Raw genomic sequence first — 27153 nt, 5'->3', positions numbered from 1 at the left:
TATTATTTGGGTGATTTTTAAATCTGAAAAATGTTCTCACAGTTATAAGAAGATTAGATGCTTATTTTAGAATATTCAAAAAATATTAAAAAGTATAGCCGAAAATATTATCCATAGTTTCTATAGACAACCACTATTATATTTTTATATAATTCCTTCACTCTTTCATCTGTGCACATTTATATGTGGTTGAGATAGTAGTGTATAAATGTAATTTTAGTTACAATTTTGTACCCAGAGGTTGTTTTCTTAGCACTATAAGCATTTTATAAATATAATTTTAATGATACAAAATATATTCCATTATGTGGACGTATTTAGATATTTTTATAAGTCAAGGCTGACCAGTGAAGACTAGTGGCTTTGCCACCCTTCCAGTATAACTGTGGGCAAGTTAGTCAATCTTTCTGGCTTCAGTTTCCTCAAGTATAATATTGGGAGATTTGAACAGGATCATCTGCTAGGTTCCTTTCAGTTCTAAAATTATTTTCAGTTCAGTTTTATTCAATAGAAAATTTATTGATTACCCCCTATTTCCAAGTGTTATTCCAACTGGTGGAAATATAGAAACAATGCTCACTTTCGATAAGGTTAAGTTCTGTTTGAGGGGGAAATATGCACAATGTAAAGTGAACGGTGCTAGAGACACTCTCAGGGGCTGTGAGGGCGCAAAGAGGGGACTGTCTTAGTCCATTCGGGCTGCTATACTAAATACCACAGACTGGGTGGCTTATAAACAATAGAAATTTATTTCTCACAGTTCTGGAGGCTGGAAGTCCAAGATCAGAGTGTCGGCATGGCTGGCTGACGGCCCTCTCTGGCTCTCAGATTTGTTGTTGTGCCCTCATAGTCTGTGACCTGAGACAGGAGCACAAGTAGGATTACATCCTAGTTGATTACAAAGAACTCAGGAGTGGGTTACCTAGACTAAACCCAGTCTGCTTTGTGGCTCAATGGCCACATTAGAAAGCATGCTAATCTCTCCAATATGACCTTTCTCACAGGTGTGCCTCCTCCTTCAGCCCGTGTGGAACCCAAAGAAACATTCACCTATGAATGGACTGTCCCCAAAGAAGTGGGACCCACTTACAAAGACCCTGTCTGTCTATCTAAGATGTATTATTCTGCTGTGGATCCCACCAAAGATATATTCACTGGGCTTATCGGGCCAATGAAAATATGCAAAGAAGGAAGTTTACAAGCAAATGGGAGACAGGTAAGGCCAATCAGGGAAAATGGAAATGATTTCCCAATCTCTTTGAATTATCATTATCTTAAGGAAAATTCTCGATTTTGAGGCTGTAAGGACTCTACACATAATGTTTTTTGTAAATTTTTCTCTGATTTATTAGATCTTATTGTGCAGAGTTTCCCTGGCTAAGGTGATTGTTCCAAGATAAGTTGAAAACAGGTTCCCTTGGAATCCAAGGTTTTTGTAATACAATTAGACTTCAACACACATATTTTAAAAATCACCTGTTAATGATAAATGTTACTCAGTATTCACTGAGGAAAATATTGCTTAAAATATTTTGGGGGGCCAGTCCTGGTGGCCTAGTGGTTAAGTTTGGCACACTCGCAGCCCGGGTTTGGTTCCCACTGTTACCTGCCATACTGTGCTGGGGACCCACACACTAAAAAATACAGGAAGACTGGCACAGGATATTAGCTCAGGGAAAATCTTCCTCAGCAAAAAAAAAAAAAAAAGAAAGAAATTTGGGGGGGGGGATCTGTGAAAATGATCCTTTGACTAGAAATAAAAATACCTAACCCCATCATTATTTTTATCTCTAAAATATATATTTTAATATGAATCTTTAAAATATAAGGAATCTTTCTAAAAATACCTCAATACAATTATCATCCCTTAAAATAATCATCATAATAATTCCTTAACATCAATCAATGTTCACATTTCACCAATTGCCTTTCAGTTGTTTCAAGTTTGTTGTTTGAATCAGCACCCAATTATTTACACACATTACAGTCAGTAGATATGTTTCTCAGGATTATTCTCTTGCATTTTTTCTGCTGCTAGTCATTTATCCTGTGGAAATTCCCCATGCCTGGCCTGGAACGTTTGCCTTCCTGTGGTGTCATTTAGCATGTTTCTCTCTCTCCCTCTGTTTCTTATAAACCAGTGCTTAGATATTCGGTCTGCACCAGGCTCGGGTTAGACTTTTCTTTTTGGTGAGGCTACTTCATGAGTGGTGCTGCTGCTTCTAGCAGAGAGTGTGTAATGTGTAATCGTGTCTCAGTTGAGGATGTTGTTGGCCATTGGTAAGCATTTCCTCAATTCTTAAACTAACTGGGGGCTGCATAATAGTAGCATTCTGATTCCATCATTCCTTCTTTGTTTATTAGCTAGTCTATTTCTATAAACAGAACCTTGCTTTAATGCACTGTTTGGTTACCCTGAGATTCGTATTATATAAGAAGGGAATGACGAATGCTTGATTCTTTCCCTTTCTTTACAAGTTTTCAAGTTAATAGTTCTCCTCGAGCATACTTCAAAGATTCTTAATAATTTCTTTGTAAGTCCTATCGTGAACTCATGGATTTAAGCCTATTTGGTGTATTTCAATTCATTGTCATCTTTCTTACTGATGCTCAGAGTATCCTATTTTTTGCCCCTGGGGGACTTGTTCAGATTGCCTCCTTCATTTTTACATGAATTTAGTAGTCTGAAACTTCTTAGGTTCCTATTGCACATTTTCTGAGCCTGACCTGTAATCCGCCATTTCTCCCAAAAAGCCCTGGTCTTTTCAGTGAGAAATTATTTTTATAACCACAATCTGGGCACTAGGAGTGTCATGACTATTGAATTAATCATTGTTTCTAGGCCTTTTCAGAGGGCAGAACTGGAAAAAAATTATTTTAAGATAAAATTCATCGTGAGTTCATACTGATACTTTCTATTCAAATTCAGGTCTACGGATTTTGTTTGTTTGTTTTTTACTTAACCTCATTAATTTTACACCTTTCTCTCCCTTCAACTGCAGTGAAAAATCTTAGTTCTCAATGATGCCAACATAAATGTTTACTCAATTCATCCCACACTATACACACATGTCTCAGAATCACTGTTACAACATGACAGCTGATGATATAATGACTGACAACAGGTCAAAGTTTGTTTGTAGCCCTTTTTGTCGACCTTTGGGTCAATCCCATGAGGGATGTTCAGTCAAATTACGGAGTTGAAGTTATTTGGAAGAGTTCCTATCTGTTTGCTCTTGCCACCCACCAGATGCACTGGTTTATTTAGTTCATTTTACTTCTATATATTTTTAGGGATTGCTTTTAAAACTGTAATATTATTTTATTATTGTGTAAAATATTTACCTGGTTCCAACATCAACTCTACAAAAAGAGATATATTCAAAGAAGTCTAGTTTCTATCCTCTCTCCCCTCTCACTGTTTCCTTGCTACAGGTAACTCTTTTATTCACTTCATAGTTTATTTTCTTTGCTTTTTTATTATTATTTTTATTGAATTTACTCTTTTGGAGCACTTTAAGGTTGACAGCAAAATTGAGGATAAGGTACAGAGATTTCCCATATACCCCCTGCCCCCAACACGCACATCCTCCCCCAATATCAACATCCTGGACAGAGTGGTACATTTGTTACAATTGATGGAACCTACATTGACACAACATAATCACCCAAAGCCCATAGTTTACATTAGGGTTCACGCTTAGGGTTTTTACATTCTATGGTGTGGACAAGCGTATAATGACATGTATCCATCATTATGGGTCATACGAGGTATTTTCACTGCCCTGATAAACGCTCTGTGCTTCACCTGTTGCTCCCTTCCCCCAACTCCTGGCAACCACTGGTCTTTTCACTCCCTCCCTAGTTTTGCCTTCTCCAGAATGTCATATAGTTGGAATCACATTGTCTTTTTTTTTTTTTTTTTTCCAGATTGGCTTCTTTTACTTAGTAATACACATTTAAGTTTCCTCCAAGTCTTTTCATGGCTTGATAGCTCATTTCTTTTTAGTGCTGAATAACATTCCATTGTCTGGATGGACTACAGTTTATTTATCCATTCACCTACTGAAGAACATATTGATTGCTTCTGAGTTTTATCAATTATGAACAAAGCTGCTATAAATATCCACATGCAGGGTTGTTTTTGTGTACACATATGTTTTCATCTCCGTTGGGTAGATTTTAAGGAGCCCAATTGCTGGATTTTATGATAAGAGTATGTTCAGTTTTGTAAGAGACCACCAAACTGTCTTTGTAAGTGGCTATACCATTTTGCATTCCCACAAGCAATGAATGAGAGTCCCGTTGTTCCACATCTGCACCAACATTTGGTGATATCAGTGTTTCAGATTTTGCCTATTTTAATAGGTGTATACTGATATCTCATTGTTGTTTTAATTTGCATCTCCCTAGTGACATGTGATGTGGAGCATCTTTTCATATGCTTGTTTGCCATCTGTATATCTTCTTTGGTGAGGTGTCTGTTAAGGTCTTTTGTCTCTTTCTTAATTAGGTTGTTTGTTTTCTTAATGTTGAGCTTTAAAGAGTTCTTTGTGTATTTTGGATAACAGTTTTTATCAGATGTCTTTTGCAAATATTTTCTCCTAGTATGTGGCTTGTCATTGTCTTGACATTATCTTTCACAGAGCAGAAGGTTTAATTTTAATGAAGTCCAGTTTATCAACTATTTCTTTCATGGATCATGCCTTTGGTGTTGTATCTAATAAGTTACTGCCATATCCAAGGTCATCTAGATTTTCTCCTATGTTATCTTCTTGGAGTTTTATGATTTTGCATTTTACATTTAGGTCTGTGATGCATTTTGAGTTAATTTTTGTGAAGAGCATAAGGTCTATGTCTAGATTCATTTTCTGCAGGTGGATGTCTAGTTGTTACAGCACCGTTTGTTGAAAAGACCATCTTTGCTTCATTGTATTGCCTTTGCTCCTTTGTCAGAAATTAGTTGACTCTGTGTACATAAGTCTATTTCTGGGCTCTCTATTCTTTCCATTGATCTATTGGTCTATTCTTTCACCAATATCACATTGTCTCGATTACTGTAGCTTTATTGCAAATTTTGAAATTGGGAAGTGTCAGTACTCCAACTTTATTCTCCTTCAATCTTGTCTTGGCTATTCTGGGTCTTTTGCCTCTCCACATAAACGTTAGAATCAGTTTGTTGATATCCACAAATAATTTGCTGCAAGTTTGGTTGGGATTGGATGGAACCTATAGATCAAGTTGGGAAGAATTGACAGCTTAGCCATATTGAGTGTTCTTAGCCATGAACATGGAATATCTTTTTATTTAGTTAGTTCTTCTTTGATTTCATTCACCAGAGTTTTGTATTTTTCCTCATGTAGATATTGTACATATTTTGTTAGATTTATACCTAAGCATTTCATTTGGGGGGATGCTAATGCAAATGGTATGGTTTTTTGTTTGTTTTGGTTTGGTTTTTTTGAGGAAGATTAGCCCTGAGCTAACATCTGCTGCCAATCCCCCTCTTTTGCTGAGGAAGACTGGCCCTGAGCTAACATCCATGCCCATCTTCCTCCACTTTATATGTGTATATAAAAGTATATCCACTTTATATGTGGGATGCCTGCTACAGCATGGCTTGCCAAGAGGTGCCATGTCTGCACCCGGGATCCAAACCAGTGAACCCCAGGCCACCGAAGCAGAATGTGCACACTTAACCACTGCACCACCGGGCCGGCCCCTATGGTATTGTTTTAAATTTCAAATTCTACTTGTTCGTTGCTGGTATACAGGAAAGTGATTGACTTTTGCATATTGTATCCTGCAATCTTGCTATAATTGCTTATTAGTTCCAAGAGTTTCTTTGTTAATCCTTTCAGATTTTCTACATAGATGATCATGTCATCTGTGAGCAAAGTTTTGTTTCTTTCTTCTCAATCTGTTATGTTTTTTACTTTCTGTTGTTGTCTTATTGCATTAGCTAGAACTTCCAGTATGATGCTGAAAAGGTGTGGTGAAAAGGGACACCCTTGTCATGTACCTAATTTTAGTGGGAAAGTTCTGGTTTCTCACCATTAAGTATGTTAGTCATAGCTTTTTGTAGGTATTGTTTATCGAGTTGAAGAAGTTCCCACTATTCCTAGTTTACTGAGAGTTTTATCATGAATGAATGTTGGATTTTATCAAATGCTTTTTCTGCATCCATTGATATGAGCAAGTGATTTTTCTTCCTTAGTCTATTGATCTGATGGGTTACATTAACTGATTTTCAAATGTTGAACCAGCCTTGCATACCTGGGATAAATCCCACTGATCATGGTGCACAATTATTTTTATACATTGTTGGATTTGACTTGATCATATTTTGTTGGGTATTTTACATCTATGTTCATTAGAGATATTGATCTGTAGTTTTCTTTTCTCGTAATGTCTTTGTCTGGTTTTGGTATTAGAGTAATACTGGCCTCATAGAGTGAGTTAAGCATTTCCTCTGCTTCTATCCTCTGAAAGAGATTGCAGAGAATTGGTGTCATTTCTTCCTTAACTGTTTGATTGAATTCACCAATGAACCCACCTGAGCCTGGTGTGTTCTGTTTTAGAAGGTTATTAGTTATCGATTCAATTTCTTTAGTAGATATAGGCCTATTCAGGTAGATTGTCTCTTCTTGTGTGAGTTTTGGGAAAGTGTGTCTTTCAAGGAATTGATCCATTTTATCCAGGTTATCAAAGTTATGGCCATAGAGTTGTTCATAGTAGTCCTTTATTATCCTTTTTATGCCCATAGGATCTGTAGTGATGACCCAACTTTCATTTCTGATGTTAGTAATTTGTGTTCTCTCTTTTTTTATTAGCCTGGCTAGAGGCTTCTTGATTTTATTAATCTTTTCAAAGAATCAGCTTTCGGTTTTATTCCTTTTTATTCTATTGATTTTGTGTTTTCAATGTCATTGATTTCTGCTCTAATTCTTATTTTTTTGTTTTTTAAATAAACAAATATGTATGTGTGTGTATTCACATCTTCGTGATTTTTTCACACAATAATAATCTGTAAGTCCCTCCATGGTAATATATGGAGATATTCCTCATTCCCTTTTTTTTTTTTTTTTAAAGATTTTATTTTTTCCTTTTTCTCCCCAAAGCCCCCCGGTACATAGTTGTGTATTCTTCGTTGTGGGTTCCTCTAGTTGTGGCATGTGGGACGCTGCCTCAGCGTGGTCTGACGAGCAGTGCCATGTCCGCGCCCAGGATTCGAACCAACGAAACAGTGGGCCGCCTGCAGCGGAGCGCGCGAACTTAACCACTCGGCCACGGGGCCAGCCCCTATTCTTCATTCCTTTTTACAGTAGATTTTACCCCATCATGTAGACATTAACCCATTATGTCGACATACTACAGTTTATACAACCAGTCCACTGCGTGACGAGTGTTTGGCTTGTTTCCAGTCTTTGCTTTTACAAACAAAATACAATAGGTAGCCTTGTTCATATGTCTCTGTATTTTTGCCACATACCTTTGGGATACATTCCTAGTAGTGGTGTGACTGGGAAAAGGATAAATACGTATGTAATTTTGCTAGATATTTCCAAATTCCTTTGCACAGGAATTGTGCTGTTTTGTATTCCCACCAAGTATATGTGAGATTATCTGTTTTTCCACAGCCTCAGTACAAAGTATATTGTTAAATTTGGAGATTTTTTTTTACCAATCTGATAGGACACAAACAGTATCTCTGTAATTTTGATTTGTATTTCTCTTACTATTAATAGTTGAGCCACTTTTCAAGTGGTTAATAACCATTTTCACTTCTTTTATGTGAAATGTTCATTCTGTAGCCCATTTTTCTATAAGGTTATTTTTCTTCACCGATTAAGAAGCTCTTTATGTATTAGAGGTAGAAATCCTTTGTCTTAGGTAATAGTTGTAAATTTTTCTTCCTAGTTTGTAATTTGCCTTTATACTTTGCTTATAGATGTTGTTGCTTGCCAGGTAAAATTTTGATTTCTGTTATCTTTTCTTTATTGTTTATAAATTTTGAGTCGTAGTTAAGACAGTTTTCCCAATGCCAGGTTATAAAGGAATTCACCCATACTGCCTTCTAGTACTTGGATGGTTTTATTTTTCACACTTACATCTCTGTTCCACGTACAGTTCCATGTATACCTCTGTTCCTGGTGTACAGTTGAGGAATGGATCACATTTATCTTTTTCTATATGGCTGTCTACTTAACTCAACACCATTTATTAAAAAGTCAAAATTTTACCCATTGATTTAAATGCTGCCTTTATCCTATGCTAAAATTTTCATACACAATTGGGTCTATTTCTTGATTTTCTATCATATTCCATTGGTCTCTGTTCAGGCACCAATACCATTCTATTTTAATTATAGAACCTTTATAATATGTTTTAATGACTAGTAGCCATACCTCATTTTACTTTTTTAAATCATTTTAATGGCTATTTTTGCTTCCTTATTCTTTCTAATGAACCTTATAAAAAACTTATCTGGCTCCAGAAAAAAAGCCTGTTAGTGTTTTATTGGGATTGCTCAAATATACAAATTAACTTAGGAAGAACAAACAACAGTATAAAGTTGAGTCTCCCTACACAATAACATATATCTTTCCTTTGTTCAAGTCTACTTCTGTGTTTTTCAAGAGTATTTTATAGTCTCCCTTATATAGGTTTGGGATATTTTTTGTCAAGTTTATGCCTAGATACTTTATTTTTATTTGGCTATTGTAAGTGGTAAGGCCATCAATTAAAAATTTTAAATACATAACTGAGAAAAAATGGTCTTCTGCCTTTGGGTTCCCATTCTTTGATCTTGTGCTTACCTTGGGAAGAAGTGAAAGGAGACCAATGTTTACTGAACTCCCTCCGGGCACTCTCACACATATTACTTCACTTCATCTCCACAGCGACCCAAAAGGCTAAGTATGGTTTTCCCCATTTTTGCAAAGGAGGAACTGATATTCAGTGAGTTGAGATTTAAAATGTGTTTTATCCTCCACATATTTCATTGTCTCTATTTTGCAAACAAAGGAATCACAACACAGGAAGTTCTACAGAAGGCATTAAAAGTCCTCATCCTGGCTTTTCCACTTATAGCCACGTGGCTTCAGATTGGGAAGAATGTTCAGAATAGTGTCAAATAGTGCCTTGTTTTGTGTCTGATCTTAATGAGAACATCTCTATTATTTTACCACTAAGTGAGACATTGGCTACTAGTCGGTATTTTTTATTCTATTTCTAGTTTACTGAGAACGTTTTTCCATTTGAAAAACAAATTACTTGAGCTGCTTAAAAAGCATCGTGTGCTAGGCACAAAATTCGTAGATAAATAGGACAGGTCAGCTCTCTGCTCTAACGGGGTTACAGTCTAGAGCGTAGGGTGACGAAGGGGCAGGGGGCACGGGGGAGGGAAGGAGAAGAGCTGAGCGAACACAATAAATGAAAATAAGTAACTTCAGAAAGTGACAAGTGGTTTAAACAAACAAAACAGGGTAACGTGAGAGTGAAGAGAGACCCTAGTTTAGGTAAGGCGGAGGTAATACTTGAGGTGAGATCTAAATTTCAAGGAAGGAGCCTTCAAAGACGTGGGGGGAAAACAAAGGCATCAGCTAGTGCCAGAATGTCAAATTTTATAAAAATTTCTTTTTAGATTTCATTGAAATTATTATATAGCTTTTCTCCTTTGACCTATAAGCGTGACTTTATTATCCTAAACCACATTAAGGATTTCCTAATATTGAATGATCCTTGCACTTCTGGGGAAAAAACATTACTTGAGCATGGTGGGGTTTTTTCAATATATTTCTGTGTTGAATTTGATAGTGTTTTATTTAGAATTTCTCATCTAAGCTATAAGCGATATTCGTTTAGATTTTGTGTGTTTTTCAGGTATTATATTATGGTTATACTATCTTCATTAAATGAATTGGGAAGATTTACAAGTTTTTAATACTTTGGAACAGTTTAAATAGATAGGAATCATCTGCTCCTTAGAGATTTGAAAGAACTTGCCTATAAAGTTATTTTGACTGCGTGGCTTTTAAAAAGAAGTGGTCAGTTTTGTTGTTTATGTTTTAATCATTAGTTTTATTTCACCCATGGATATTGGTCTATTCTGGTGACTCCTTCTTAGTCAACTGATCACATTTATTGTACATAATGGCCTTAATTTTTTTTCTCTCTCATATATCTGGTTATTTCCTTTCTCATTCTTAATATGATATATTTGGGTTCTCACTCAATTTTCTTTTAAAGACTGGCACCTGAGCTAACATCTGTTGCCAATCTTTTTTTTTTTTCCTTCTTCTTCTCCCCCAAGACTCCCAGTACATAGTTGTATATTTTTAGTTGTGGGTCCTTCTAGTTGTGGCATGTGGAATGCCGCTTCAGCATGGTCTGATGAGTGGTGCCATGTCTGCGCCCAGGATCCGAACTGGCCACCAAAGCGGAGCGCACAAACTTAACTACTCGACCAGGGGGCTGGCCCCTCGCTCAGTTTCTTAATTAGATTTGCTAGAGGTTTGTGTATTTCATTGATCTTTTCAAAGAATACATTTTTAGGTTTAGCCTTCTTAGTTTGTATTCTAATTTATTAAACACTTCATTTTTGTCCTTTTTAATTCTTTCTCCTTCCTTCATTTTATTTTTCTAAAATTTTCAGATATTTACAACATTAATTTTTATTTGGTTTTGCTTAAAATAAAACCCATTTCAGACTCTCAGTTTATAAGTTTAGTTACATTCCATACTATGACTTGTAGTGTTCTGGTGGACATTACTTGCTAAATACTTAGTAATTCATTTGTTTCCTCTTTGATCTAAAAGTTATCTGGATCAAATATGATCTTTTTAATTTCACTAAATTTTTGTCCTTTTATTAGTAATTTTTAGTTTTGTTGCATTATGATCAGAAAATGTGACCTGTAAACTTTTCACTGAAGTTTTCTCTGTCGATCAGCATATAAGTGATTGTAGCAGTCCTTTGCTGGAATGCTTACACATCTGAACATGTCTTTTTTGTTGTTCTTTGCCTGGAATAGAATTTTTATAGCATAATCTTTTCCCCTCAAAACCGTTAAGGCTACTCCATCTTCCTCTGACAGTTATTGTACTAGACAAGTCCAATTTGTGGTTTTAAAATGGATTATGGCAGAAATTTGTCTCTCTCAAATTCCAGTTTTTTCCAGAACATTTTTAGATATAGGTCTCTATTACTAATTTTGCTTGGTTTTCAGTGAAGCTTTCGAATCTGAATATTCTAGTCTTTTCCCTTTATGGTGGTGAACATTGCCACTATTATTGATTATCACTATGTCTTCCTCTTTTATAACTTCTCTAAAATCCTTATTATGTGTCTACTTTTTGTGTGTTTTTGTTTTGTTTTGTTTTGCTTTAGTGAGGAAGATTGTCCCTGAGCTAACTTCTGTGCCAATCTTCCTCTATTTTTCACGTGAGATGCTGCCACAGTACGGCTTGACAAGCAGTGTGTAGGTCTACACCCAGTATCCAAACCCACAAACCCTGGGCTGCTGAAGTGGAGCATGCAAACGTAACCACTATGCCACTGGGCCAGCCCTCTACAAACAGTTTTTTAATCTTGAATCTTTTCTTCTGACTTATGGGAGCTTTCTTAAGATCATCTCCATCATTGATTCCATTTTCTGCAGGATCTAACCTTCAGGTCTCTGTTTTAGTTGGATTTTTAAAATTTGATAATCATGTTTTTCATCTGAAAAATTGATCTCAGGAAAAAGACATGTGGTAACCTCTAAAGCGTTCTCTTCTTTGAGAGAGTAACTTGTTCTCAACGGCTCATATGCGTTGATTCCTTGGACTGATTACCTTCGTCTGGATTCCTGAATCATCTCACAGACCACATAGCATTTCTGCTTCCTTGTTTTTCACCATCGGCAGGGAGAGGAGGAGTGAGAATGTTTGCCCAAACGGCTGGCGACTGTGAATGCCTGTCCTGGTTCACTTGGCAGGCTGTTTCTTTAGTTAAGATGACTCCTCCCTCTGTCTGCATCCACTTGCTCTGCCTTCCAGGCATTCTTTGAATTCTCACGACTGTAGACAGCTCTTTCCCTGATTTCATGCACAGGCACACATTCCCCCCTATTTTAACAATTGCTTTTGGTGGGTTCATTCGGTATGGGCGGAGCTGCAGAAAGGTAGAGAGAGGAGAGTCAGAATTGTTAAATGCAGAGAGAGGCTTAGATTATTGTGTTGAACCGAAAATCCACTACACAGATACTGATGACAACTCTGGTGGTCAACTGGAGTATTTCGTGAGCCTAGTTCATAAAGAGAAATGGAAATTTATGTTCTTATCCTTCCTTGAGTATGTTTGTGCACAAGTAGTATTGTGTGCATGTAAGTCTTTCTGCTGTATTTATTTATTCTGTCTTCACCTCATTGTTCTTGTTTGCTTTCCAGAAAGACGTAGACAAGGAGTTCTATTTGTTCCCCACAGTTTTTGATGAGAACGAGAGTTTACTCCTGGATGATAATATTCAAATGTTTACAACCGCACCTGACCAGGTGGACAAGGAAGACGCGGACTTTCAGGAATCTAATAAGATGCACTGTAAGTACTGCATCATCCACCAACAGCAGGTCATTTCAGTGCTGCACTCGTAATGCTTCTAATTAAACCAAAATGCTAATAGCTTTGCCCATCAACTTTCAACAAATGATTAAATACAATAGTGCTCTGAGGGTAATATCATTGATTATCTAATGTATCAGTTACTCCTCCTTTCACTTAATTCAGAATAATAAAACATACAAAATATGCCAATTAGATGCATGATCCTTAAAATGTGGTCCCTGGATGAGCAGCCTCAGAATCACCCAGGGCCTTGTTAGAAATGCACATTTTGGGCCCAGACCCTGACCTGCTGGATCAGAAACATTGGCTTGGAGCCAGCCACTGCCATTTAACACACCCTCCAGGTCATTCTGACACATGCTTCAGTCTGAGAACTACTGGGTCGGATGCTTCTCTCATCTGTGGCTTAACAATGACAGGCTCGTTTCACTCTTTATTAGGAAGAAAGATCTGATCTCTGCTGTCAGTGAACTTCAATGACTTCCACCCTTGACTACCCTTCAGAATCCCCTGGAAAACTATTCCAACTATTTTTAAAATGCTCAGGACAACCTCCAGAGAGTTTTATTTAATTGGAACCTAGCATCAGATATATTTTTGAGCTCCCAGTGTCATTCTAGACGCAGTCAGGGTTTAGAGACAGTGAGCTAATTGTTCAAAACGCCCACACCACTAATGGACAACGTATGAAAACCATTGTGGCCAGAAGAAAAAAATGTGAAGTTGTGTTACAAACTGATGTTGCTTTTTTAGTTGGATTGATACGAGTTGCACTACCCACACTCCTTAAAATATTCCTTTTGATCCTGCCTTTTTGCATTTTGGAGGAGTCAAGGATATTATCTGTTGGAAATAGCAGTGACAGAAAACTTTCTGTGTAGAGTCTTACCTGTGATTCAAGATGAATCAGAATTTCCCAGCTAGAGCGACACACGCATCTCCCGTCTAAAGCGCCCAGGAAAAGCTCTTATTAATTCTACATGTGGGTGTCCACACGTGCCTTCTGAGGGAGCTGAGAAGTGGCTGACGGGAAGCAGCGTGAGACCCCCAGGCTGCAGCACTGCACCAACCCAGCTTTCAGCTCTGCCGCTCCCAGCCGGGCTGCTCTGGACATGCTGGGGACAGCAAGGAGCGGCAGGGACACTCCTGACACACGGAGGGGCAGGGTGGGCCTGAATGGGTCTTTTAACAATTAAATAAACACAGTTGGCTCTGAAACATCTGGGAGGTTGTCATGTAGTAGGACCCAAGATAATCCACTTTCAAGATGTTATGTTCCAACTTTCACAGCCATGAACGGATTCATGTACGGGAATCAGCCTGGTCTCAACATGTGCCAAGGAGATTCGGTCGTGTGGTACTTATTCAGCGCTGGAAATGAGGCCGACATACATGGGATTTACTTCTCAGGAAACACGTACCAGTCAAGAGGAGAAACGAGAGACACGGCAAACCTCTTCCCTCAGACAACGCTCACACTCTCCATGCAGCCTGACACTGAAGGTGTATTTCCGTAGTCAAGACCCTGCTAGATCGATTCCTGTGCTTTCTGTCTAAAATCCTGTTGGGTGACAAGCTCATCCTTTCCCCAGGCCTCCCAAGTGCCCTTCCTTCCCTGGGAAGAGCAAGTCTGTCTGGGCCACCACCAGCTAAGGATACGCCAGACAGGTCCCCTTCCTGTCTGTTGGAGGAAGGGGAGGGAAGGACAAGAAAGGCTGGACTCTGGTTGCTTCCATTTCCACATTGTAGAACCCTCGGGACGTTCTCCTTTTAAGTTATGGTCCCTTTAAAGATAGCTGGTAAATCAGACTAGAAAGGGAATGACTGCCGTGAAGACTCGCGTCTGAACCTTCTGTTGTCTCTCTGTAGCCTCGATGTAACGTTGACTTGTTGGGTGTTTGATTATCCTGTCCTAGAACGATGGCCATGCAAATTCAGAGACACTCCCGGCCTGGCTCTCAATGAGTAAAACAAACTAAAGCAAAAAAGAAGGAATTTTAGCCAAAAAGTAAAAATGTGCCAACTTGCTTCAAGCTTTATTTGGTTATTTGTCACAAAAATGTAAGACAGGTCGAGTGTCAGCTCTTCCTTTATTCATTAGACAAATGTAAATACAACGGTGAACAAAGAGATGAAGTGTCGGCCCTCATGGAGCCAAAATCCTAATGCAGGGAGGCAGACAAGCAACTATATTAAACAAATTTATATCATGTGGTTATAGTTACAGGAGGAAAAACAGGGCAGGGGAAGGGGCTGGTGACTGACGAGGGAAGGGAGGTAAAAATTCTCTGAGGAGGTGACAATTAAGGAGAAGTCTGAATGAAGTGAGGACATGAGCCATGTGGATATTTTGGGGAGACGTATTCTGGGCAGAGGAAACAGCCAGTGCAAAGGCCCTGAGGCAGGCACACACTTAACCTGTTCTAAGAACAGCAAAAGGGCCTATGTGACTGGAGCAGAGAAGTGGTATGTGATGTGATCCGAGGTGTGGGCCAGTGTTAAGGACTCTGGTGTTGATTCTGAGTGAGGTAAGGAGGCACAGAAGGTGCTGAGCAAAGGAGTGACATGCTTTCTTATTTACCATTCCAGGGACTTTTGATGTCGAGTGCCTCACAACCGATCACTACACAGGCGGCATGAAGCAAACATATACTGTGAACCAGTGCAAGCAGCTGCCTGAGAGTTTGAACTCCTACTACCGGGGAGAGAGGACGTACTACATCGGAGCGGTGGAGCTGGAGTGGGATTACTCGCCCAGCAGGCGGTGGGAGGAGGAGCTGCACCACCTCCAAGAACAAAAGTAACTCTCCGGCCCCCGGCTCCCCGTGTTTTCTTTTCTCTTTCAGAGAAGTAAGAACTATGCTAAGTCTCAGGAAAACAAACAGCTGCAGCAAACAATAACAATAGAAACTATAACAAAACGCTCCCAGGACCCTTCCTCCTTCACTTCTGCTTCTCTCAACTTTCTCGGTAGCCCTCATGGTACTTTCTCTTCTGTTGGGCTGCCTGCTCATATCCATGCACCCTTATCTTGCCCCTGATTTTCAAACTTAAACCAAAATTAATGCGTAAATTCAGAGCTAAAATATTATCTTCCTTACCAACTGTTTGCTGCCTATCTTTCCTCCAAAGATTTCCTTATTAGTCTAGTAATCAGTGATTTCACATTCTTAAAACTATTATGTACGGAAGAATATTTCCCATTCTCGAGGGCAGTACAGCAGATATAGTCTTGGCCCCCTAGGAACTTACAGGAAAACATGGTTCAAAGCCACCAATAACGTGCACGTTACGGAAATGTAATGAATACGTGTTATGAATAAGTGTCAGTAAAGGATGCTCATTGGAGCTTGAGAACTGCATTTAGAGCAGTGTCCCCGACCCTGCTAGTTAGTCCTTTTAGACCTTTCCCCTCGGTCAGCTCACATCAAGCACTAACTCTTTGCGGATGTGACTGGAGAGGTGGGGATGCGCGTGTGCTCAGATCTGCGGTGCACAACTGGTGACCTGTAGCTGAGTAATGGTTAGCTGGTTGTTTTGACTGCGATGGTGAGTATGATTTGTGGCGAAAAGGAGTAAAAGCTATTTCAGTGACTGGGGTAAAATAGTCAAAAGGCTCCAGGATCCATTAGGAGTCAGTGGAAAATTCAGGTAAAGCAAGTGGCCGGAAAGTCAGGGCCATTGCAATTCTTACAGACCAGAAATACTGCGGTAACCAGAGAACCCTTCACTGGTGAAATCTGGACCCATGAAATTCTAGAGCCACTGAGAAACCTTAGAGATGGCCTCATCCAATCCCCCCTTTTAGGGGAGAAGAGACCGAGGCTCCGACAGGCAGTGGCCGGCTGGGGGTCCTTCCAAGTGTGGCAGAGTCAGGGCGGCACTCAGCTGGCTCACGCCTGGCCAGCCGCACTTTCTACCACACCTGTCTATTTTTAAAGTCTTATTCTCTCTTGCTGAACAGAAGAGTGATATTAAAAACTAGCATAATGACTTAAATAAAAACTATATTTTTATTCAAAATTTAAAACTCAACTTCCACTTTCATGAAGACAAATACTAACCTTGGCTTTCTGTGTGTGTGTCTGTGTGTGTTTTTAAGTGTCTCGAATGCATTTTTAGATAAGGGAGAATTTTACATAGGCTCAAAGTACAAGAAGGTTGTGTATCGGCAATTCACTGACAGCACGTTCAGAGTCCAGGTGGAGAGAAAGGCAGAGGAGGAGCACCTGGGAGTTCTGGGTACGTCCTCGGGGCTCCCCCATCGGGTGTGGTTAGCCACGGGCTGCTATGCACAGCGACAGGCCAGGTATATGGGTTTGATTTTCTCAGTTCATATAACAAAGCTATTCAAAAAAAATAAAAAACATGTTATTCAGTAAAAATGAGAAGCTTATATTTACTAAAGAATATGGCATAATAAAATGTTACTTATTTCTGTCAGAAACAGTGTGTCATCCCATAGACTAACGAAATAGTATAGATTGGGTGTTTATCAAATTGATGCCATAGTTTTGGTGAAATTCCTAGAAATTCCTTTCTAATGAAATTCTTAACCAAATTCTCCCTGTTATCCCACCCCTCTAAAACTATATATATAGCTATTTACTTTTAAAATTAAGATGTAAATGACTAACTCCAAGAAGAAATGTACACATAGACAAGGAACTAAGGAAAGAAAAAACTGTTACTGTGCACAAGGCAGAGGAAAAGTTGCCTTCAATTTTTCATTTTAAGACAGGAAGTCTAAGAGCTTGACCAACACTGGTCTTGGGAATTTTCTTGAAAGTCATCAAGGTCCCTACTCTCAAACCCTCTGTGTTCCTACATGGTCAGCGTCCCCTGCGGCCTGGTTATCCTCAGCCCTGGAGCGAGATGCTAGGGAGGGTGCCTGTGCTGCTGGGTCACAGAAGTTCTCCAGGCAGGGGGACACAGGTAGAAATGGGAGAAGCACGCGCCTGTCAAATGCAGTCCTGCCCTGAATTCACACTCAGGAGGGTCTGGAAGACCCAGTGCTGAGAGATGCGAGCAAGGGCTGCAGAGTGACGCCTGGCCAGGGCGGGCCGGCTGACTCACCACCCGGAGACCTTCAGGCCGAAACCTCCCCTCAGCCTCCAGATGCCGGATGCCCTGCGGTCTCCAACTGTGGAGGCAGCTGTTACCAGCGTTTTCATCCCGAATCCTCTGGGACGGGGCATAAATCCAAGAGGACCACAGCATGAAGCCACAGGGAAAACAGACTCCAACCTTAATGCTAAGAAAGCTACTGGATCTTTGCTTTTATTACTGATGGGAACTTCCAGTCTGACAAATATATGTCACTCTTCCTTTTCGCTTTTGCCAGGTCCACAACTCCACGCGGATGTTGGAGACAAAGTTGCAATTATCTTTAAAAACATGGCCTCAAGGCCCTACTCCATACATGCCCACGGGGTGAAAACAGAGAGTTCCACAGTTACGCCCACCTCACCAGGTACTCATGGGGGCCGGGGGGGTGGTGGGGGGGTGGCGGGGGGGGGTGGCGGGGGGGGGGCCATTTTAATAGACTTTACAGCCTTTCCATAAACCACTTTACCAGAGAGGTATGGTGTGCGCGCTGAGGAAGTGCGGGAGGAGGTGGCAGAGAGGGGAGGCAGGGAGGCGTGTCCGTGTGTATGTAGGACACGTGCACGTACCAAAAAATCCACAGGACTGTCAGGAAAACGTCCAGGGGACTGGACAGCTACAGATAGCCACGGCTGAGTCGGCAGAGACGCTCTCAGGCTCAGCTAGAACCACCCGGACAGACAGGCTCCTAAGGGCAGAGGGGGCTTCCCATCCCCGTATCTAGTCTAGTATCCCGCGTGTACTGGGAGCTCAACAAATGCTTCTTTAATTAACATGGAGTAAAAGCTGAGGTGGATCAAATACAGTGTGTATTTCTTTAATAAAAACTGTACTTTTCTTCCATTAGTTGTAAACTGGCTTGTCGGAAGGGACCACTTCTCAGTAATTTAGCAGTTCCCAGATATATCAAGTGAGAAAAAACAAACTACTCTATGGAGTCGCTCGTGTCAACTCGGGGGATAGAAACAAAAAGCCTGCCCTCGTGACCCTCACATTCTTTCAAGGGAGGTACCCAATAAACATATACATAATATCAAGGTGTGAAAAGTGCCAGGAGAAAGGTTAAGATGGATGAGAGAGGAAGTGACAAGGGTCCTATATTCGGTAGGGTGGTCAGGGGGCTTCTTTGAGCAGGTGCTGCTGGTGAGAAGTAGTGAACCACAGGGAGTGGTGGGGGGAGAGCATCCTAGGTCCCGAGATGGGAGCAGGCTTGGTGTGTCTGAGGAACAGCAAGGAGGCCGGAGGGCAGAGGTGAGCCAAGAGGGGCAGAGTGTGAGGAGCTGAGATCCAGGGGGGGCAGGGGCCTGAGTAATAGCTATTTACTGAGTAAGAGGGAGGGGGACCTGAGGGCATGGTTAGGACCTTGGATTTGATTCTAAAATCCGTTGTGAGGGTCTAAGCTGGAGAGTGATGATCCGACGAATTCTTTTCAAAGAACTGCTCTGGCTGACGTGTGGAAAAGTTACTGTAGGGCACAAGGGCAGAATCAAGGATCAGCCAGGGGACTGTTGCAATGATCTGGGTAAGACAATAACCAGGCTTGGACCAGGGTAGAAGCGGCTGAAGAGTGGGCTGTCCTATTCTGGCTCTGTTCTAAAGGTGGTGCTAGAAGGACCTGCTCAAAGAGTGGGCGTTAGGGAATGCCAGGGGAGGAGGAGTCAAGGACAGCCCCCGGGTTTTGGGCATCGACCACGGGTGGCAGAGCAGTTTCGGGAGGGAATGGCAGGAGAGGAAATGCTACTTTTCAGCCTGTGAGAATGTGAGTATAGATGAAGAGACAACATGCTCAGTGGGGAATCTACGCCTTAGATTCTCACTGAAATGTTCTGCTTAGAAAAAGAGTGAGGACACGGGGGGGTCCGATGGGGGTCTTGAGGAAAAAGGAAGAGTCTACCACAGCCTTGAGACCGTCCCTCGCGTCCTGCTTGACAAACCCAGGGACGGTTTCTCAGGCTCTGGCTAATTGAAGTCTGACAGCGTGAATATGTAACGGGGAGGTTACATAACGGAGTGGGCAGCGAGTGGCCATGGCTGAAAGTCAAGGCCTTGTGAGCAGCCATGCGGGAAGCCCTGAGGTGACTGGAAACAGATCAGTCTGGACAAGAGCCCAGAGCAAACAGAAGACGGTAAAGGCCTTGGCAAAGGGAGGGTGCAACAAGCAGCCATCTTCAAAGTGTCAAGGTCCAAGGTGTGGTCATGTCCTGTAAGTGACAGAGTTGTGACAGAAGTGTATGGCATGACAGAGTGGGGCGGACTAGAGAGGAGGTCACTGTGACAGGTCAGTGACCCATGAGATCAAGAGGTCTAACGGCTCCTCGCCAGGAACTGTGGAATCAGCAAGAACGATGGTGAGGCCGAGAGATTACATAGGATGGGCCAGACACACAGACACAGAGAGGACATGGGGAAGGTGCTAGCACTGGGGAAATCACTGGACAGTTGAAAAGAAAAAAGTGTATTAGAGAAACATACTTCCAGCTGAGAAAAGATCTGTTGCAAAGTTTCTTTAAACTGTGATACTGGAACTGCCACCTCCAGGTTTCGTGGTATCGCATGTGCGCCATGGCTAGTTAATTCCTAACTGACCAAGAAGAGAGAAAAGGATGTCTTACAGTTTGTCTTAAAACTAAATTCTGAAGACAATTTTGAGTTCCACTACTTTTTAAACCTAATTACCTTGGTATTTTCGGTTTCTGGGTCACTGGTTATCAAGACCTGGTATGTATATCAAATATATAGTAAATATAACCAGATATGTTAACACTTAACTAATTTAGGTGAAACTCGCACTTACATATGGAAAATCCCAGAAAGATCTGGAGCTGGAAGGGAGGATTCTGCTTGTATTCCATGGGCTTACTATTCCACTGTGGATCAAGTTAAGGTAAACTTTAAATCATTTGTGTTTTGTGAAAAGTCCCAAAATAGACACACAATTGAAGGAAGATGAGGTTAGAGATTTCCTGTGGTCCAATTCTATGTTAAAATCCCAGGAAAGTAAGCTGATCTACAATTCACTTTTGTTTCACTTTTTTGTTTTGTTTAAAGATACAGTTATAACTATATCAACTCTGTGACTGCTGATTATGGGAAACACAGAATTAAATCTTAACCAATACAGTATTTTATTTCCCTTTTGATGTGAAAAGACATTACACTCAAAGACTTGAGGTACCTGATTTCAGAGCTCTATTATTACGTGATAATAAAATGATGATCTCAGCAGTCACAGCACAGCTAAAGCTGCTGTTTGATTAAATATTTCAAAGCCAGCAAAGCACTCAACAACTACAAATCAGCATGTGTACCAAGGTTCTTTCGCGGAATTAAATCTCCAGTCTAAATCTCCCTCCTGAGTTCCAGACCTGTCTATACACCTGCCTACTGAACCTCTCCACCAGCATGCCGCACAGGCAGGAGAAGCCCAGCACCTCTAAAATGGACACTGAGACCCTCCTCCATCTCTATCTGTATTTCCTATGGTAACACAGCACCACAAGTACCCATCTACTCAGCTGTTCAAGCTAGAACCCTGGATATGAAGAATCTTCTTCCCCCTGGCTCCCCCTGGCAGTTCACCCACCTGCACAGAGCTCAGTCCGTTCCCTCTCTCCATCTCCGCAGGTCAGGTCCTTGCCATTTGCCTTCACTACTGCAATGGCCTACCGGTCTGCAGCCTCTTCCCCTCCAAGCCTTCCTCCCCTCGACCACCAGGATCGTTGGTTTAAAATGCAAATACGCTACCATTCCATGTTCAATTGTTCAACGGTTACCTGTGACCCACCAGACAATCTAAAATTCCTGAGCATGATACAGCTCAAAGGCCCTTCAAGACCTAATCCGCCATTCCCCATGCCCAGCTAAACCAAACTCCTGGCAGATTTCAGTCAATTGTGGCCTTCCTCCTCTGTGCCCATTAGTACTTCGCATACCTCCATGGCAAGTGGCTCATTTCCTCTATTTTCCCTCCTACACTGAGTTCCTGGAGGGCAAGGGCTTTGTTTGATTCATCTCTGGATCTTTAGCGACTGGCATGGTGCTTGGCTTATGGAATAGGCAAGCCAGCACTGTTCATTTGGGGGTTCTTTTAAATTGCTGCTCATTAGCTGAGCCAATATTCGGCCTCTGCACACATTTCTGTTACTTCAGCATCACCCACAGGACCTACCTACTACTCACCATTGTTCCAATTCAACTACTTCCAGTGGAAAGTTACTGACTTGACAGCACCACATGGGGCAATGTCTACTACCTACACCAGTCCCTCTAAAATTCCTGAGGTCGTGGGCGATAAGGTCCTGGGTCTCTGAAATCCTGACCTATGTTACAAGGCTGACTGAAGTTTTTGCTTGTTTTCAGGATCTCTATAGTGGATTAATTGGCCCACTGATTGTTTGTCGGAAACATTACCTCCAAGTATTCAATCCCATAAAGAAACCGGAATTTTCCCTTCTGTTTTTTGTTTTTGATGAGAATGAATCTTGGTACTTAGATGACAACATCAAAACATACTCTGATCACCCTGAGAAAGTAAAGAAAGATGACGAGGAATTCATAGAAAGCAACAAAATGCATGGTATGATACATTATTCTAAAACGTACTTTTTCCCTTTTCTTCTTTCAAATACAACTACTCTGGAGACTATTCTTGTGTTTCATTTCATAGTAAACCACTTTTCTGCCTCACTTTGTGAGGCAGAATTCTGTTCAAAGCAAAAAGGGGACTATATTCAAAATCACCTCTCCCAAACCCAGCATCTCATTCCCTTTTACATAAATCCACAATTAGGACTAAGGCTTTTGGTGCTAAGTGACGAGAAAAGCAATGTGGCCTTAAAGTATCCATTTCCCTCATCTGTAGTGAAATAAGTTCTATTACCTTAGAAAGATCCCATTCATTAACCTAATAATCAGCTTTTTTGGTGAAATAGCTGTTGGTTTAAAATATCCTGGAAGGTAATAAAGGATCATGTGCTTTCCCCAGCTATTAATGGAAGACTGTTCGGGAACCTACAAGGCCTCACAATGCACGTGGGAGATGAAGTCAATTGGTATCTGATGGGAATGGGCAACGAAATAGACTTGCACTCGGTACACTTCCACGGCCACAGCTTCCAGTACAAGGTAAGAGCCATCCACCGTCGTTACATTTGCTCTATTTGAAAATGTTTTAATACAAATGAAGAAAATATTTCCTCACAGAGACTTAAGTTTCAAGAGACAACTGAATTATTTTCAGAGTGTGGCACACAGCAATTTCAGTTGCCATTACCAACTTGTGTTACACCTTGAACTCTTCCCTGGATTAACAGTTTTTACTAGACTTTCATGGAGTTCTGCTCATACGTTCCTGGGCAAGGCATTTGAATGGAACTGTTAGCAGAGAGGGTAGGAATGTTCCCATAATGATAGATCAAAGGTGTCTTCTAACCTTTTCCTGTTCTAAGTTCTGGGTCTCAAATGGCCTGAAAGGAACATGATCATCCGTTTGGCGTCAAGCAACCGGCTGGCCCCAGTCTCCATGCTGCTTCTACTTCCCACCCAGGGCTCATTTCACCAGGAGTCAACAGCCCTTTTGGAAATGCTTTTTTCTTACCTTTGAGTTAATGTAGCAAATTCAGAAGCTACCAGAAAGCACACTGCAGAAAAGGCCATTTTACTATCTGCTTTGGTTTACATAGATGTTATATATTCTTATGGGCCTTTCAACACCCCTGCAGAAACACCCGCCATGTACTCTGTCGAGTCGAGACTCTACCCGAACTGCCTCGGGTTCTGGCTCCTCCGTTGGCCTCCTCTTCTGCTCCCTTCGTTATCCTCCTTGTCCTAAAGTTTCACAAACTAATCTAGGATAGGTTCAGCAAAACCACGATTAGGGGTGAAATGGGGCCACAGTTGAGTCTCCTGTGTGACTCAAGTGCTCTGATAAAAAGGCAACAGGTGGTCCTGATTGAGGAAGTCGCTCACCACACCTTTCCTTCACACCCACTTGATGGCCAAGGGGTTAGGAGGAATACAAGAAGCACATATCTCACTGTTTGTATTAAATACAGAAATATGCAGGGTTTCATTTTTTTTTTAACAGATTTATCCATTTTTCTAAAATCCCTGAGCTGGCCAGTGAAAGATTATTTGAATGAATTCTCACTTACAATAAACATGATATAACATTTGTCATTTTTCTAATTAAGCTCAAGGGCGCTTATAGTTCTGATGTCTTTGACATTTTCCCTGGGACATACCAAACCCTGGAAATGTTTCCAGCAACACCTGGAATCTGGTTACTCCACTGCCATGTGACCGACCACATTCATGCTGGAATGGAAACTACTTACACCGTCCTACCAAATGCAGGTGAATATCCCATTAGTAAGTCTAGTCACACATCACAGATATAATTAAGATGCACCGCTTTGCCTGAATACTTCCCCAATATGAAGCATTTGTGAATTTGCTGCCCTGATTTCTTCCTTCTCTGCCTGCACACAGGAATTTTCTTACTGCTAAATGGTGTGGGATACTGCTTGTCTTCTGACAGCTGGTACCGATAACAGCACCAATAGCCTCTAAGCGAATATAAATTGACACCCGCTTGACGCAGTGTAATTTTTTCTAAAACTGATATAAGGGAGTAGTCGTCTTTACAAAGAAACCAACCATGACTTACAAAAGACATATCTAGAATTTAATTTCTTTCTTAATAGAAAACATTAACTTCTTTTCTAGGGAGTACCTGGTACACATAAAGGACTTCCCACCCCTATCCCCCAAATAATCACTATAATAGTCAACCTGGCAGAACAGTGTCTGTCTGTGCTTCTCAGGAGAGGGAAGGCATTACTGATTACTGTTCATCAAAGACTGTCTCAGTCTGTTCCGGCTGCTACGATAAGACATAAGATACCAGACCGGGTAGCTTATAAACAACAGATGTATTTTCACAGTTCTGGAGGCTGTCAGGCTGGGGTCAGGGTACCGGCACGGTCGGGTGAGAGCCCTTTTGAGGTTGCAGACTTATTATTGTACCTGAGCACGGTGGAAAGGACAGGCCGGCCCTCTGGGGCCTCTTTATAAGGGCAGTCCCATTCATGAGGGCTCCACTCTCACGATCTAATCACTTCCCAAAGGTCCCAGCGCCTAATACTATCACCTTGGGCGTTAGGTTATCAATATATGAACTTTGGGGGGACACAAACATTCAAGTCCATAGCAAAAATCTAGGAAAAAAACAGAATCTAAATTCCCTGCTCCGCCCACCCCAGCAACAACACTCCCTCCCCAGGTAGGCACGTGCACACACACACACAATAAAAACACAGGAAAACAGACAGCCCTTTTATGGATAAGCACTAAGGAACCATGTTGTATAGAGAGTGAAATTCCTGCTCTGTGGGTGCAGGCTGTGGTGTTTCCTGGGTCTGCTGAGTTCAGAATAGCTGGAATTGGTAATGGCAAATCTAACAGGCGGAAACGATGTAGAGAAAACAATTCCTTGTGTTTTCTCCCCAAAACTGGCATAAAAGGGAACAAAATAAACAGAAGAAAATACAGAAGTAAATATTATTTCAAAAATTAAAAATCCTGAAAGGTCAACCATTAGTGCAAAAGAGAAATTTTAATTTCTGCTTCTAGGTCTTAAACCAATACCTCATAGCCTGAACAACGACTTCCATTAAAATGCTTAATTACAAAAGGCAGTACTGAGGGCACCAGCACAGCAAGGCTTGAACGGGCAGAGACCACCGGGTTTAACACTGTGCCTGCTGAACCAAGATGAAGTGTCAAAGATGAGAAAGAAAACTTTAAGTCACGCAGAGAACATTAGCACACACGTAAACCACACGAAAGGATGGTCCTGCTCAGAGAACAACCAAGAGTGAGGGAACACAGAGGCAGACATTCTGGAAATTCATGTGTGCAAATGCCTGACGTGTAGGGGACACTGCCACAGGCTGATCCGACACACAGACACTGACAGGTCCCTCCTGGATCATCAGCCTGGAAAGAGAAGAGGGAGTGGACTGCTTAGTCCAAAAAGGGGAGACTGTCTTAAGAGCCACAGAGAAAAGTGTAGAACAAATAGGAGATGTGAAGGGAAAACACACGTTAGAACAGAGATTGAAGAGAAATTTAGCTTTTACAAAGAGAAAAAGTATCGTGTGGGATTGAAAGAAGCAGTAATGAACACAAAGGATGGTTTGAACTGTACACAGAAAGATGGGGAGCCATGTTTATCAGTCTGAATTATCTTTTTAAAAAAGCAGATAAAGCTTTGGGCAAGCCGACATTAATTCCGAATCTTAGGAAAACGTCTGCCTACCATGACACAGCAAGAGAGCACATGAGGTTAGAGAAACCTCTCAACATCACGCAGCAGGAGACAATTTCCTCTGCAAAGAAAAAAAGTCATTAGAAAAGAATGTGGACGTCCTGTCCTACTTAATGTAATGCTTCATTTCCTCTACCAGCGGAAGCATAATAAAGAGCTCCTAGGACAAATATAAAATGTCCTTTTTTTAGACTGGGACATTTCTACAACAGTCAGATAACCCCTAGAGCAGTCTGTAGGAAAACAGCTTGCTGAGCTTTAAGTTCCTAATAGGCAGGGACTGTACATTCTGTATTTCTAGTAAGTACCCAAACCCAGTACAATACTCTGTTGGTAAATATCTAACCACATATTAATTGAATCAAAAGGAATTTTTTAAATGTTTTGGACATAACATCAGACTTACAGAAAAGTTGCAAGAGCAATACAAAAAATTCCCGTATGCCCTTCACCCAGATTCCCCAAATGCGAGCATTCTGCACGGCCACATGTGCTTACTCCTGCTCTCTCCCTCTCCACACGCTATGGTAAATATAGATACCCACATTTCTTAAAAAGAAGGATATTTTCATATGTAAACACAATGCACCTATCAAAATCAGGAAATTAAAAGTGATTCAAAACTACCGACCCTTTTCAAATTTCACCAATTATTCTAATCATGCTCTGCATAGCAGACAAAGGACCCGCTCACACGTTGTGTTCGGCTGGCACACCTTCAGAGTCTCCCCTGGTCTGGAACAGTTCCTCGGTCTTTCTTTGTCTTTCACAACTTTGACATTTTTAGAGAATACAGGGCAGTCATTTTGTAAAATGTCCTTCAATTTGGGTTGGTCTAATGTTTCCTCATGATTAGATTCAGGTTATGCATTTTTTGGCAAGACTCTCACAGAAATGATACTGTGGTTTTCTCAGTCCACATGTGAAGACACAAGACGTGGATTTGTTCCCTCAGTGGTTAACTTTGAGCATTTGATTAAGGAGGTGTCCGCCAGGTTTCTCCACTGTAACGTTACGATTTTTCCCTTTTTAATTAATACAGATCTTGTGGGGAGGAAAGTAATTTTTCTTTAAATAAAGCAGTACTGAAATGAGAGATCTGTTTTTAAAC

The 27153-nt window shown here is 41.0% G+C and overlaps 1 protein-coding gene across 6 annotated transcripts in view; it reads left to right on the top strand.

The window, feature by feature from the left end:
* Nucleotides 1-27153, top strand: part of CP (ceruloplasmin) — a 60445-nt gene that overhangs the window by 20758 nt on the left and 12534 nt on the right. For 2 of the 6 annotated variants that reach the window (XM_070238290.1, XM_070238291.1), the window contains exons 9-18: nt 1005-1216; nt 12433-12583; nt 13898-14110; nt 15197-15407; nt 16710-16849; nt 17952-18080; nt 20491-20597; nt 22073-22289; nt 22698-22837; nt 23905-24067. In XM_070238290.1, the coding sequence (XP_070094391.1) occupies nt 1005-1216; nt 12433-12583; nt 13898-14110; nt 15197-15407; nt 16710-16849; nt 17952-18080; nt 20491-20597; nt 22073-22289; nt 22698-22837; nt 23905-24067 (1683 nt within the window). The remainder of the gene's footprint in view (nt 1-1004; nt 1217-12432; nt 12584-13897; nt 14111-15196; nt 15408-16709; nt 16850-17951; nt 18081-20490; nt 20598-22072; nt 22290-22697; nt 22838-23904; nt 24068-27153) is intronic. The other 4 variants (XM_070238292.1, XM_070238293.1, XR_011427058.1 and 1 more) reach the window with 3 other exon arrangements.

Source organism: Equus caballus, chromosome 16, assembly GCF_041296265.1.
Source record: "Equus caballus isolate H_3958 breed thoroughbred chromosome 16, TB-T2T, whole genome shotgun sequence".
Taxonomy (NCBI): domain Eukaryota; kingdom Metazoa; phylum Chordata; class Mammalia; order Perissodactyla; family Equidae; genus Equus; species Equus caballus.
Note: the sequence above shows the minus strand (reverse complement) of the source record. Positions and strands in the feature narration are given on the sequence as shown.